Source organism: Daktulosphaira vitifoliae, unplaced genomic scaffold (genome assembly GCF_025091365.1).
Source record: "Daktulosphaira vitifoliae isolate Bord-2020 unplaced genomic scaffold, ASM2509136v1 Scaffold_1, whole genome shotgun sequence".
Taxonomy (NCBI): Eukaryota; Metazoa; Arthropoda; class Insecta; order Hemiptera; family Phylloxeridae; genus Daktulosphaira; species Daktulosphaira vitifoliae.
In genome coordinates, this window is record NW_026099572.1 from 18,419,757 (window position 1) to 18,432,040 (window position 12,284).

The 12,284-nt window shown below is 23.5% G+C and overlaps 1 protein-coding gene across 1 annotated transcript in view; it reads right to left on the reverse strand.

Annotated features, from left to right (window-relative positions):
- The window catches only part of LOC126895042 (lachesin-like), a 67,130-nt gene that overhangs the window by 20,853 nt on the left and 33,993 nt on the right, over positions 1 to 12,284 (reverse strand). The window contains exons 2-4 of the mRNA XM_050666502.1: positions 10,782 to 10,879; positions 9,181 to 9,388; positions 4,488 to 4,646 (exon numbers count right to left, since the gene is read on the reverse strand). Of these exons, the coding sequence (XP_050522459.1) occupies positions 4,488 to 4,646; positions 9,181 to 9,388; positions 10,782 to 10,879 (465 nt within the window). The remainder of the gene's footprint in view (positions 1 to 4,487; positions 4,647 to 9,180; positions 9,389 to 10,781; positions 10,880 to 12,284) is intronic.

Sequence of the window (12,284 nt, forward strand, 5' to 3'; positions counted from 1 at the left end):
AAAAAAAAAAAAAAAAAAAAAAAAAAAAAAAAAACACATCATAGTAAAACCAATACCTTCTCAGCTTCGCATCGAAGCTAAAAGTAAACATTATTTTTAGACTTAATCTATTTCTTATATTAAGAAAAATTATTGACATTTAATTACATTTAAATATGTGACATGATATAAATATTGGGCATTCACAAAGTTAACCATTTTATTAAAATGATATAAAATAGCGAACATACATAACATAATAATTATATTATGTCCCATAATTATTATGGGTGTATAAATAAATTAACTTTAACTATAAACAGTTTGAATTAGAAAAAACATTAATTACTCCTGTATATTCTTGTCAATATTTGTAAATTAAATTATTTATAATAACTTTACTTCTATAAATTTCTCTCAAGTTGTCAATGTCCAAATTAAAAACAAATGATTAACAAAAAATAAATTCATTATTTTTCACATACACGTCAAATTTAATTTATATGATATATTTCATATTCAATCAAAGATTTTATCGTTCATAATAAAGATTATAAAACTGAAAACTGTAGAAATGTAGAATTGTGTGCTAGTTAACCACCAGACCAAAAGAAATGTCTATAAAATAAATAAAAATAAACTAATTTTAGAATGATTTAATCTAATAAATTAATAAAGTATTTATACATAATAAAATATATTTTTCCATAACAATATAATGTTGGTTAGTAATTTACTAATCAAGATTTTAATAAAGTGGTATTTATATATTTTAAAAATGTAGAAAAAAAAATATTAACATTTAATTTTATTTAATTAAATGTATGAATATTTTTAGAATAATTTTTTTTTATAAAAAATATGGAGTATTATTTTTTTTATTAGTATTTTCAAAAATTTAATTAATTTTAGAAAATAAAAAATTACACAACATTTTATCCAAAATAACAAAATTTTTAATTTAGTTTAAAATTTAGAAATAAATATATATTTATATATCTCGATTTATATTGTAAATTATTAGTATTCAACTAGTGGGCACAAGGTCAAAAAAAAAATATATATATAGGTAAAGATAAATCAAGACGAAAAAAAATGTACTTCGATGAATAAGTCCAGATGATTAAAGTACTTATTCTAAAAATGTCCACTTTTCTAGATCAATTTCAAAACATCAATTGACATAATTTTTTTTCGAAAGAATATGTACTTAAATTTCGCATATTTTTTTACTATACAATGTGAGTCTTTATACATTTATATTTATAAATGTTTTTTGATTTGATATAACTTTTTATCTTTTTTATTAGATTTTAAAATGAATAGACGGAGATTACAACAGTATAAATTACATGATAATTGATTCTAGTTTATTGAATTTATATGTGAACTCCAATTTTCAATACAAACCGAGCTATTTATTATTATTATCAGGTACATTAATGTATGATAAGTGTAAAACATTATTAGTAGTGAAATTGCATTTTGAGATTGTAATAAAGTCAGCACTGTAGAAAAAAGTGTAAAAGGTATAAGAGTAGATTTCAATACACTCGATTGCGTACCGAACACGTGCCGTCGTTACAGATAGATGGGTGTCTAAAAAATATATATGTAACAAAAATAACCTTTAGTATAAAGAGAAGTAACAAAATCAAAATTTCAGCGCCCTTCTCGTCACGTCTACAAGCTGTATCAAAGGCCAGCGGATTTTTATTCCAGTGGAATCGTATAGTTTCTCCGCTCTTCGGGGGTCATTTCGGAATCCCCACCGGAGTCGCCGTTCGCCGTCGTTGTTGTATAATCCGTACCCATACACACACTTACCGGGCAAACATCTCTGCTAAGAAAACAACATCAACAACGATGGCGTGACGCTCAAGAATCATAAAAAATAGCTGTTTTTCTTCGTTCGCCTCTTGTGAAACGATATTATTATTTTATGTAACCGTCGCGTCAGTGTGTATTGTGTTGTCTTGGGGAAAGAAGACGGAGGTGGTAAAAATAGTACAATATAGTCGTTTTGCTATGATATCGGAAACGACTTTTGTCCGGAGATGCCAATTACGTACGCTAGAACCCACACCTGACCGGAATCCATAACGATGTTTGATCAGCAATGAAATCCTTTTCGACACGATCCGTACGGCCGTTGACTTAGTAAACAGTGATGACTCGATTATGATCTATTTCGTTACTGTTGTTATTGTTATTACAATAAATTATGATACATTTTATGTGTCAAAGTGTTTTGGTTCATGATTATTGACATACTACACGAAAATTGCAAATAATGGCGTGATACCAAAACATTTAAATTTATTTCTAATGAATTCCATTAGGATTCAGATACAGCGAAATTGTTATTATTTTAATATTGAGATACTCTAAAGAATTTACGTCGCAGATTTTAATAAAACACTCAAATGAAATCATTATTCAAAAGAAAAAAGAAATATATTTATTATCAACAGATTACAAATATTTTTATTATATATGATTAAAAAATATCACTGAATATTTATTTTTTTCATTCGAAGTGAAAATAATTTTTAGCTACTTTTAAGTAATTGCATACTAAATTAATAGTATTTTGAACTGTAAGAAAATGGAGAAGAAACAGTTCCGTATTACTATTAACTTTATATAAAAAAACTTCAAGTCATATTTCTTCTGTTCTACCAACTTCTTCTGAGGTTCTATGGCTATTCATTAAAAAAGATAATATACGAAGATTAAACGTTTAGAAAATGTAGAAAGAGTCTTAATAAGTAAAAAAAAACAGAAAGTTGATACTGTGTACAATAAACTAAAGAGTTAAATATAACTTCCATTCCATATATTTTGCATTAACCCTCAACTATTATCATTAGATAAAATGACATAGAATTTCAAAATTCAGTACAATTCTTAGATGCATACTCTGTTTACTAACAAGATATAACAAATCAAAGTACTTACAGCTTTAAAAAAAAGTGTTCCTGCGTTAAAATAATTAAGCGAAAAAATTATTAGTATTTCTCGTGTCTTTTTTTTAAAGACAATTTCTCTAAAAAACATTAGTATAACTTATCATTTTAAGTCTAAAGAAGACTTAAAGAGAAAATTAATTTATAAACATTCTTTTCTTGAACTTTATTGTAACGTTTTTGGTTATTTAATCAAATTCAAGTGTTACATTATGATTATAGTTAGTTCTTTTTTTGATGAATTTTTTACGTATAAAATATTTTTTTACCCTATTAGAAATCTTATACGAAAATAGATTTCAAACTTATAATTTTATATTTCAATCGGCAATGAAGAGAAATGTTTATTTTTCCCTAACTAACCAATGAAAATTGTTATTCAAGTAATCCTGTACATTGTTAACAATCCTCTAAATGGCTGTCAGGTTCTTTGACTTTTATGAGTAGAAATATATTTTTTTCACAAATTTTTTATATTATATAATACGATACTTAAAATAAACCTTTTTTCTTAAGAAGGCATATAGCCGATAAATTATCTTTTTATTTTTATCTATAGATATTACTATTAGTAATATTATTTTTAAAGAGAAAATAACTGTCACTATAAAAAAAAATTTAATTGCGACTAAATTACGTAACACATTATTATTTTAAGAGTTACTTACATTTCTTAAATAAATTATGACACGTGTGGATGTAAAATGATACAAAAATGTGTTTTTTAAAACTATTCTGATTTTTATTACTTAAGACTTTTAAACTCTGCCTACATTAATTGATTTATTGATATGCTTCCTACAATACTTCCACAAAAATGTGATTACCACAAATAATATACAATGCTACTTAAAAACCCTTTAAATGTCTTTCTAAACAGCCAACATAATTTCAAACTTTTTTAATGGCGCCTATTAAATGTTTCTCTGTCTACTGAGTACATAATCTTCTAAATTCTAAAACTTCCTGAACTTTATAAAAGTTTTTTGAAATTGTTGGTTTTTATCTATAAATATTTACTTTTTTTTATACAATATTTAGACAATTCAATATATATTAATAGTAATTATCAAGTCCTTAAATACTTTAATTGAAAAAATATTATATTTTTGTTACGTTGGATTCACTTAATTTTATGTACGTTTCAAAATGATAAAATTTTCAAATCACAATTTCTGTATTGATAACTCTGATTTCATGGAGTTATATGACTTTATTATTCATATATTTTTCAAAAAATTATTATTAAAGAAAACCCGTTAAGACATATTAAGATACTAATGAGTTTTTTTTTTTATATATATAATACTCTAAGGTAACAGTCTTTTTCATGTAGGTAAGTAAATAATAAATTAATGTATAACAATATACTGCTTTTTCTTAATACTCAACAATATATAACTATTTAAATGGCATTTGAAAGTCACTGCTCAAAATCAAAAGAATCATGAATATTTTTTTTCTACTAATCTTAATAATAAAATATTTTTAATCTATGATTTTTAAGACTATGATATATTTTGAATTATTAAAAATTACCAGATGGTCCATTAGCCATTTGAATAAGTTGACTGCCTTCTCTTCTCCAAGTAATACTTGGTGTTGGAAACCCAGAAGCAGCGCATTGTAATGAAACATTACCACCTTCTCTGGCTACAATATCTGTACTCGTTGGATAATCCAAGATATCTGGAGGTACTGAAATAAAAATTGTGCAAATAATTAAGAAATTTATTATTTCAATACGTTAGTATATTTTATAATATTTCGTTCAATATTTTTAAAAAATTGTTTTTGTTAAAGTAAAAATTGACTACATAAATTATCATTTTATGTCATAATATTGGGGTTAATTAATTTAATTTACTTTATAAATTTAAAATTAAACTTTTTATACAACAAAAAAATAATACTCTCGTATGAAGTTAAAATCAACATTGTCTATTTAAAAACTTACTAGTTAATTTATATCAATTGATTCGATAGCACAATTACATTTTATTGTTATTTGTTTATTCTTCTCTATTACTGTTATTAATCAGCATTTATTAAAATCTTCAAGATTGTGGTCTATTTCATAGTATTTTTTATATATTTACTATAAATTATAATAAAATTTATTTTCTAATGATAATACTTTAATGAATTTACTAAGTTTTGAAAGTTTTACTTCTAAAATGTCGTCATAAGGGAATAATTTAAGCTCGTGATTTTTTAAAAAACTATTTTTTAATTATCTCTATTAAGTTTTATTTGAGTTTTTTTATATAATTTTATGATATAAATGAATATTAATCTTATAATCAAAATCACAATAATTTTGTTTTTCCTCAATATCTTATTTTATTACACTCAATTTTTTAAAAGTGCTAATTTATAAAAGTCAAAAACATAATTTCATTAATATGTCACTTCTAATTTTATTATATCGAATTTTTCTTTGTATTTTTTATTTAATTTAATATGAAACTTATCTTAATTTATTTACGTAATAAATTCACAACAATATAATTGATAAAATTATCAATAATAAATAATGTATTATAACCTATAAATTATCAGTTAAATTTCACAAAATATGATCGCTTTTTTTTAAACTTTTCATGTGATTGTATATTTTCGAAAATATACAATCACAGAAATTACTTTTGTGTTAGCACTATTGTTTAATAATAATATAATGAACCAACCGTATAATAAAACTATTTTAGATTTATATCTCTTATTTCATTTATATTTTTTTCATAATTTCTCTTATTTTGAGATAAAAATAAAATAAAATTTTTGAGCAAACGAAAAATTCTAAGACGAATATTGTTTTCGAAAAATATAATCAGATTAGCGAACAAGCCCAAGTATTTCATAAATACTATCAAAGTAAACTGAAGTGTATACTTGAAAGCGAACGATACGAATCAGTGATTGCAGAGAAAGTAACGATTAAAATTATGTTAAGTGAGCATTTTGTCAGTCTTTTTTAGTATTAATTTGAATGTTAAATTGCATGTAAATTTGTTTGAATTTAGAACATCCAGATTTCTTGATAAAGCTTAGATGGTTAGAAAATACAAAGCTTAAAATTTAAATACGTCCGTTATTTGGCACACACGTAAAATCCATTACAAAGTTAAGAAAATGTTTTAACGAAACCACGTTTTTATGATTTAATGATTTTAAATAGCATAAATATTTGCTCTAAATGAAACAGTGATTTGAATAAAAAATAAATAGGTGAAGTGCAGACTCTAATACCAAATCTTGTTAAATATATACGCGAGTATGGTAGCAATGTTGAGACAGAGTAACATTAAAAGAAAAAACAAGTCAAGAGTCGGTTGACATTTTGTCAGTCTTGCACAGCTATGACAGCAAAAATATAGCAGTAGAATGACGAAAAGTTTTTGCATATACCCTTCGGTTTAATATTGGATGTAATAGTAGTAACATCTAGTACCACTGAACACAACAATGAGATGTTTTTGGAGTGTATCGTGTGTGAGATTTAACTCAGACTACATGCTACCTAGTTCCATAGGTTAAATGTTTTACTACGTCATTTTCTTATTCTGAGATGAAATGATAGTGTAACATGGCGTTTCCTGCAACTTTTTCTTCTCATTGTGACTGCAAGCTTCTAAGTGGGATTGTGTGTACATATTTTCAAATTTACTAGAATATTAAAAACTTTTTGTGCTTTTTATAAACTGAATGGTAACTTTATTTGAAGTTTAAAACTGACACATTTGTACCATATTGTGATGAGCATAAACGAATATACCAGGAAAATGCTATTTTCCTTGTATTTTTTCAAATTACAAATAATCTAGTTAGAAATAAAAATATAAAGATGTCTGAGAAACTGTACAAATTTTTGTTGTACTTGATACACGAGTTTAAATTAAATTATAATACCATCCAGAAACAAACAAAACGATTCTACACAACACATCATTAAAAAAAAACATGTCCTTTAGGAATAACAAATGTGAAAATAAAAATGTATCAAAATAAAAGTTTTATAACCTGTTAAATATAAATTAAGCATTATGTTTTTGTTGGAAAAACGAGTGTACGTTTTATTTCCAATTATGAATAAGCATTCTACATAATCATTATGGAACCAAAGCATTTGCAATATTTAATAATCATTAAGTATAAAAACTGTTCAAATTTCAGTGTACGGATTTCAAACTTTTTTATCTCGCCATATAAATGAGTAAAATAGGTTTATTTATGACCAAAGGTTTAAACAGACAATGCCCAAACCACAGAATAAAATTGGAGGGAAATGCAATTTCATTTTTTAACAACTATAAATAAAAACTGTAAATAAAAAACCGTTACCTGATATATATATATATTATTGCTAAGTGTATTGTTGATCATTTAAATAATAGTGAAATTTATTAGATGAAGTTATTAAATAATATAAATTAATTACCGTTATTATGATATTACTTTTACGTAATAAGAAAATTGTTCTGAAGTATAAAAAGAGTTCAATGATGTATGGCAAATATAATAATTTTCGATCTACTAAATATTTTGTTTTGCATTTTTTCAAAATTATCATTATACTTTAGAACTATGAATATCTCTTTATAATAGCAGACTATTAATTAAAAATTATTAGATTTGTCTAAGCATTATGTACCATTGTGTTATGTATATTTATACTGCATATGTATATTTCAAAATTTATGTAGTTAATGTGAATAATTAATATGTACTAATAAATTTACACGCAAAAAAATTAGTTATACAAAAATAATAATAATTGTTACAATTAAATTTGAGGTTAGTTCATAAAAAAATATGTTATTTTGATTTTCTTGATAATTGTGCTTAGTCTTCGTGCTCATAGGAAAGTCAATATAATAAACCAAAAGTAGTAATAAATATCATATGTAATAATTTTTTGATAAAGATTTGCTCGTAAAACCTATTCTAACAACTATAATACACAAAATTCTTTATAAAGTTAGTTGATATAATAGTAAAAATTATTTTTACAAATATCTTCTTAAAATATTTAAATTTTTATTTTTTTACAATATAATCGCTATGAAATAAAAAATATAAATGTCAAAATTTCGATTATATTAAACTCGATTATATAAAAGGATTTATAAGTTGGTTAAAAATTTATAATTGAATAAATTATCAATCGATATAATGATTGTAACTTAAATTAATTATTCAGATTAAAACTTCTCATAATTTTATTTTACCCATATTTTCAATCATTTTATCAATTTTCTGAACTATTCAGTGCAAAATTTCTTTGAATTATTTTCAGTGTAGTAAACTTTTTGAGTAATAATCTTGCAAGATACTATTACTACACTTTACATTGTTTAGGAAACTTTTGTAATAAATTTAGATATTAAATAAGTAGTTTGAAATATTATAAAGCTTACAATATTTCAAACTATTTCTTTGTATAGGTTAACACCATGAACTTAGAGGAAATGACCAAATACATGATTCCAAAGAGATGAAAAATTCTAAATTGTGTAGTATTAAGCTTTGCATTAAGTTAATGTGAGTCTTACTTTAATTCACGCTTTATTTCATTTTTATAAATATTAAAAGACAGCAAAATTTAGTTTACACATTACGAAAGAGCTCTACATAACAAAAAAACGTTGATGTTAATTATACTGAAATCAATATTTGTAAGCTAAATTCATAACACAAAAAAATTTTGGTAACTGAAACAAAAGTTTAATTCAAAAGGGTTTGTAAAAATGTTAATTAATTTGATTTATGAATTTTTAATAACATACTAATTTAATATTTTACTTTACAGAAGTACATCTTTATTTAAAAATCTCATATGCAAATTTAATTTACAAAATTATAATATATCGTTATAAGCAAAATATTTAGTGCAGTCTATTTTATTACATTTGGAGATACTCATATTATATCAAAATAAAACATATTTTTTATACTAAATACTAGCCTAATAAATTATTGATGATCTCAGATTTATTAAAACATAATATAAAATAAAAATATTTCAATAACAATACTATTATTATAATAATTTGGTTGAATAGCTAAATAAAGTTTAATTTTGAATTATGATTACCAATGCAGAGAAAATTCTGAAAGTCCTATTTGCTTCAATTAGCATAGTATATAAAAACCTTTCAAAACTTTATGCAGTTAAAAAAATTTAGTACGACTTCTTTGTTAACGAAACTTTTATTTTTTATCCACTTACCAACTACTTCCAAGTAACCCTGTTGGCTTTTCATTGGGTCGGTATTAATTTGACACATATACCATCCTCTGTCTGCTTCTTTAACTTCACGTATGTGTAAATACCATATCCGATGATCACTATGCGTTACTGCGATCCTGTGGTTTTTTGTAATTACATGGCTGTGGATCGTTAAAATAGTTTGAGTGTCTACTCTCAACCAAGCCACCTGTAAGCATTTTATTCGGTTCTTTTATTTTTAAATTTATAAATAAATTATTATAAATATTAATGATGTAATAAATATTAAAAGTTATGAACCCAATTAAAACTGTTGATGCACATTTTAATTTTTCTCATTAAATCAGATTTAACTTGAATTTGCATAAGTTTTTTTAATACCTAATTCCCTGTAATAATTTTTAATTTATTCAATACAATGACGTTGAATTCAATTAAAAGTAAATAAATTGTACATGATAAATTATTATTCAAATTTGAAAACAAATAGTGTCTGTATATATATTTCATTTATGTATGAAATGCCTGAAGAATACTACAAACACTTAATTTAATATAATTACCTGGATGTTTTTCGATAAGAATTACTAACTATATACTTTAAACATTTAATTGATAGTAGACATAAATAAGATATTAATAAGACTCACTTTGTATAAAAGATATTTATCGTTAAATATACAAAATCAATTCGTTCTAATTAAATATCTTCTATTGATTTTTATATAAAAATTGTGATTTTGATGATACTAATATTACTGATAAAAAAAAATAAAACTTTATTCATTTTCAAGATAAGTCATCAAATTATGATTCAATACACTTTTAATTTAATTGTATTTTTTATTGAAGTAGCAAATATAAATCACCCACAATTATTTCTTACCACAATAATACTTGTATTTCTCCATTCACCAAATAAAAACAAAATCTATTCTTTTTTACTTTTATTTTAAACATTGATGTATTTTTAAATGTGTATACTACCAGTGCATATAAGTAATATGCAAATTTATATTTATGAATGTTTTCTGTGATGAATTTATAATGCCTTTCAATACAAGGAAGAAAATATACTTGTTTAAGCTAGATAGGAAACAAACTTACGACCTCTTGTAACTGATTGCCGAGAGTCGTAATCCATCGTCTCATTGTAAATTAATAAAAACAACAATGTCAAAAATATAAATTATTTCTTTTTAATATTTTTACAATTAGAACTTGAGATGTCTTAACAATGTAACTACAAATAGAAAGAGAAAAATTCAAATCTAATAATATTTCATAACATTAATGGACTACCTGTCTTTCAAATAAATACTATTTCTAAAAAATTAATTAAATTAAAAAAATTTTCAAAGACTTTATATAAAACCATTTATTTAATTAAACTACTTTAATTTATCTAAAATTTAAATTAGATTTAGACTTAAACAATTTACAAATATAGTGAGTTGATTGCTTTATATGAAAAATACATTGTTAAATTTTACATTGCTTAATGCTAAATTTTTTAAATTAATTTATTTTGTTCAATATTTGAAACAATAATTGAATAAATTTAAATAATTTAAATAATTGATATGTATACAATAATATACCTTAAAAGTAGAAAGTCCATCGACATTACAAACAAACACTGCTTCTCGACCAACAGGAACTGTCACATTATTGAGATCTTCTCCAAATTTCGGCGTTCCTAAAAAATATTATAGTTGTTAAATATTTTATGAAAAAATAAAAGTATTTTATACTATTATTGTTATTGATATCACAAATAGAAGTCACTTTTTTTTTATCAAATAAAATATAATTAATTTTTCAGGATAAATATAAACCGCGTTTTATTTGAATAAGTAAATCGCATCCTTTAATTGAATTATTTTATATGAATTTTGAAAATCTTAAAATAATCAATTAAGTCTTCAGCAAATACAATTACATTCAGATATATACTGCTGTCGTATAACTCGACTAAAAATATTTCCAAAACATGAACTTTCAATGTTTTTTTCATAAAAATATTATAATACAAAAAAATGGTCATCTAAAACATGTATTTATTGAACAAATACATGAATGTGGCCCTTTCTAATATTATTTTAATAACAAAATATTCTCAATATGATTCCATTTGGTAAACATTGACGAATATTACGTAGGGATGAGAGGGGTTTATGTATTCAAAGTCTTTGAGTCCTTTTTTGCATTCAAATTGGTTTTCGATCGACCGTGTTCAATTTCTTCGGTGTTTCTCTTTTTTACGACTGTGCATACGAAAGGAACGGTTTTTCTTCAATTTTCTCGATGAACAAGTCGTTATTATTGTTTTTTTTCTTATAACGTTCTCCCTCAAAAAAAAAAAACACTTGTGAACCGTTACATCTTTTATTTGTGTATATATCAACTACAACAGCTACCAAATTTTACGATTAAAAAATAACTTTGAGTAAATATAAAAAGAAATCAAAATAAATAATAATCTGGTTTCAAATTCAATTAAAAAATACTAAAAGTACACTCAAGTTATATCAACTTCAAATGCAATAGTTGTGCATATTTGTGTATTTAAATTCATAATATTTAACTTAAATAACTTTTATTTATTCCAAAAAAATTAATATAATTTATTTTAAATATTTTGGTCCGCGTCATTTTTAATATTTACAAACATCCCCAGTATAGTTATTAGTCGGGAGAAAATAAGTATGCTCTTTTAAGTGATAATTACCATATTCTTGTTAGCTACAAATTATATTATTTTTCAATTATTTAATGATGTTTATCCGATATAATGCTTCAGTGTCAAGAATACACGAAAAGTTAAAATAAGTAATAATAATACTTTGACTAAAAGAACCAAAAAAAACGGTAGCACAGTGGGGTCACGGCATAGTGGAGACATTGCATAGTAGGGTCCAGTAGAGATTTAATCTGACAGTGATTAAAATCACTATCATAAGAAACGCTTCGATGCAAATCTGTAGATAGTGTTTAATTTTAAAAAATTGATGGATAATTGCAAAAGCAACATCAACTTCTATTAAAATAAAATACAAAACCCATAATTATCATACAAAAATAGTATATTTTTCAATATGGTA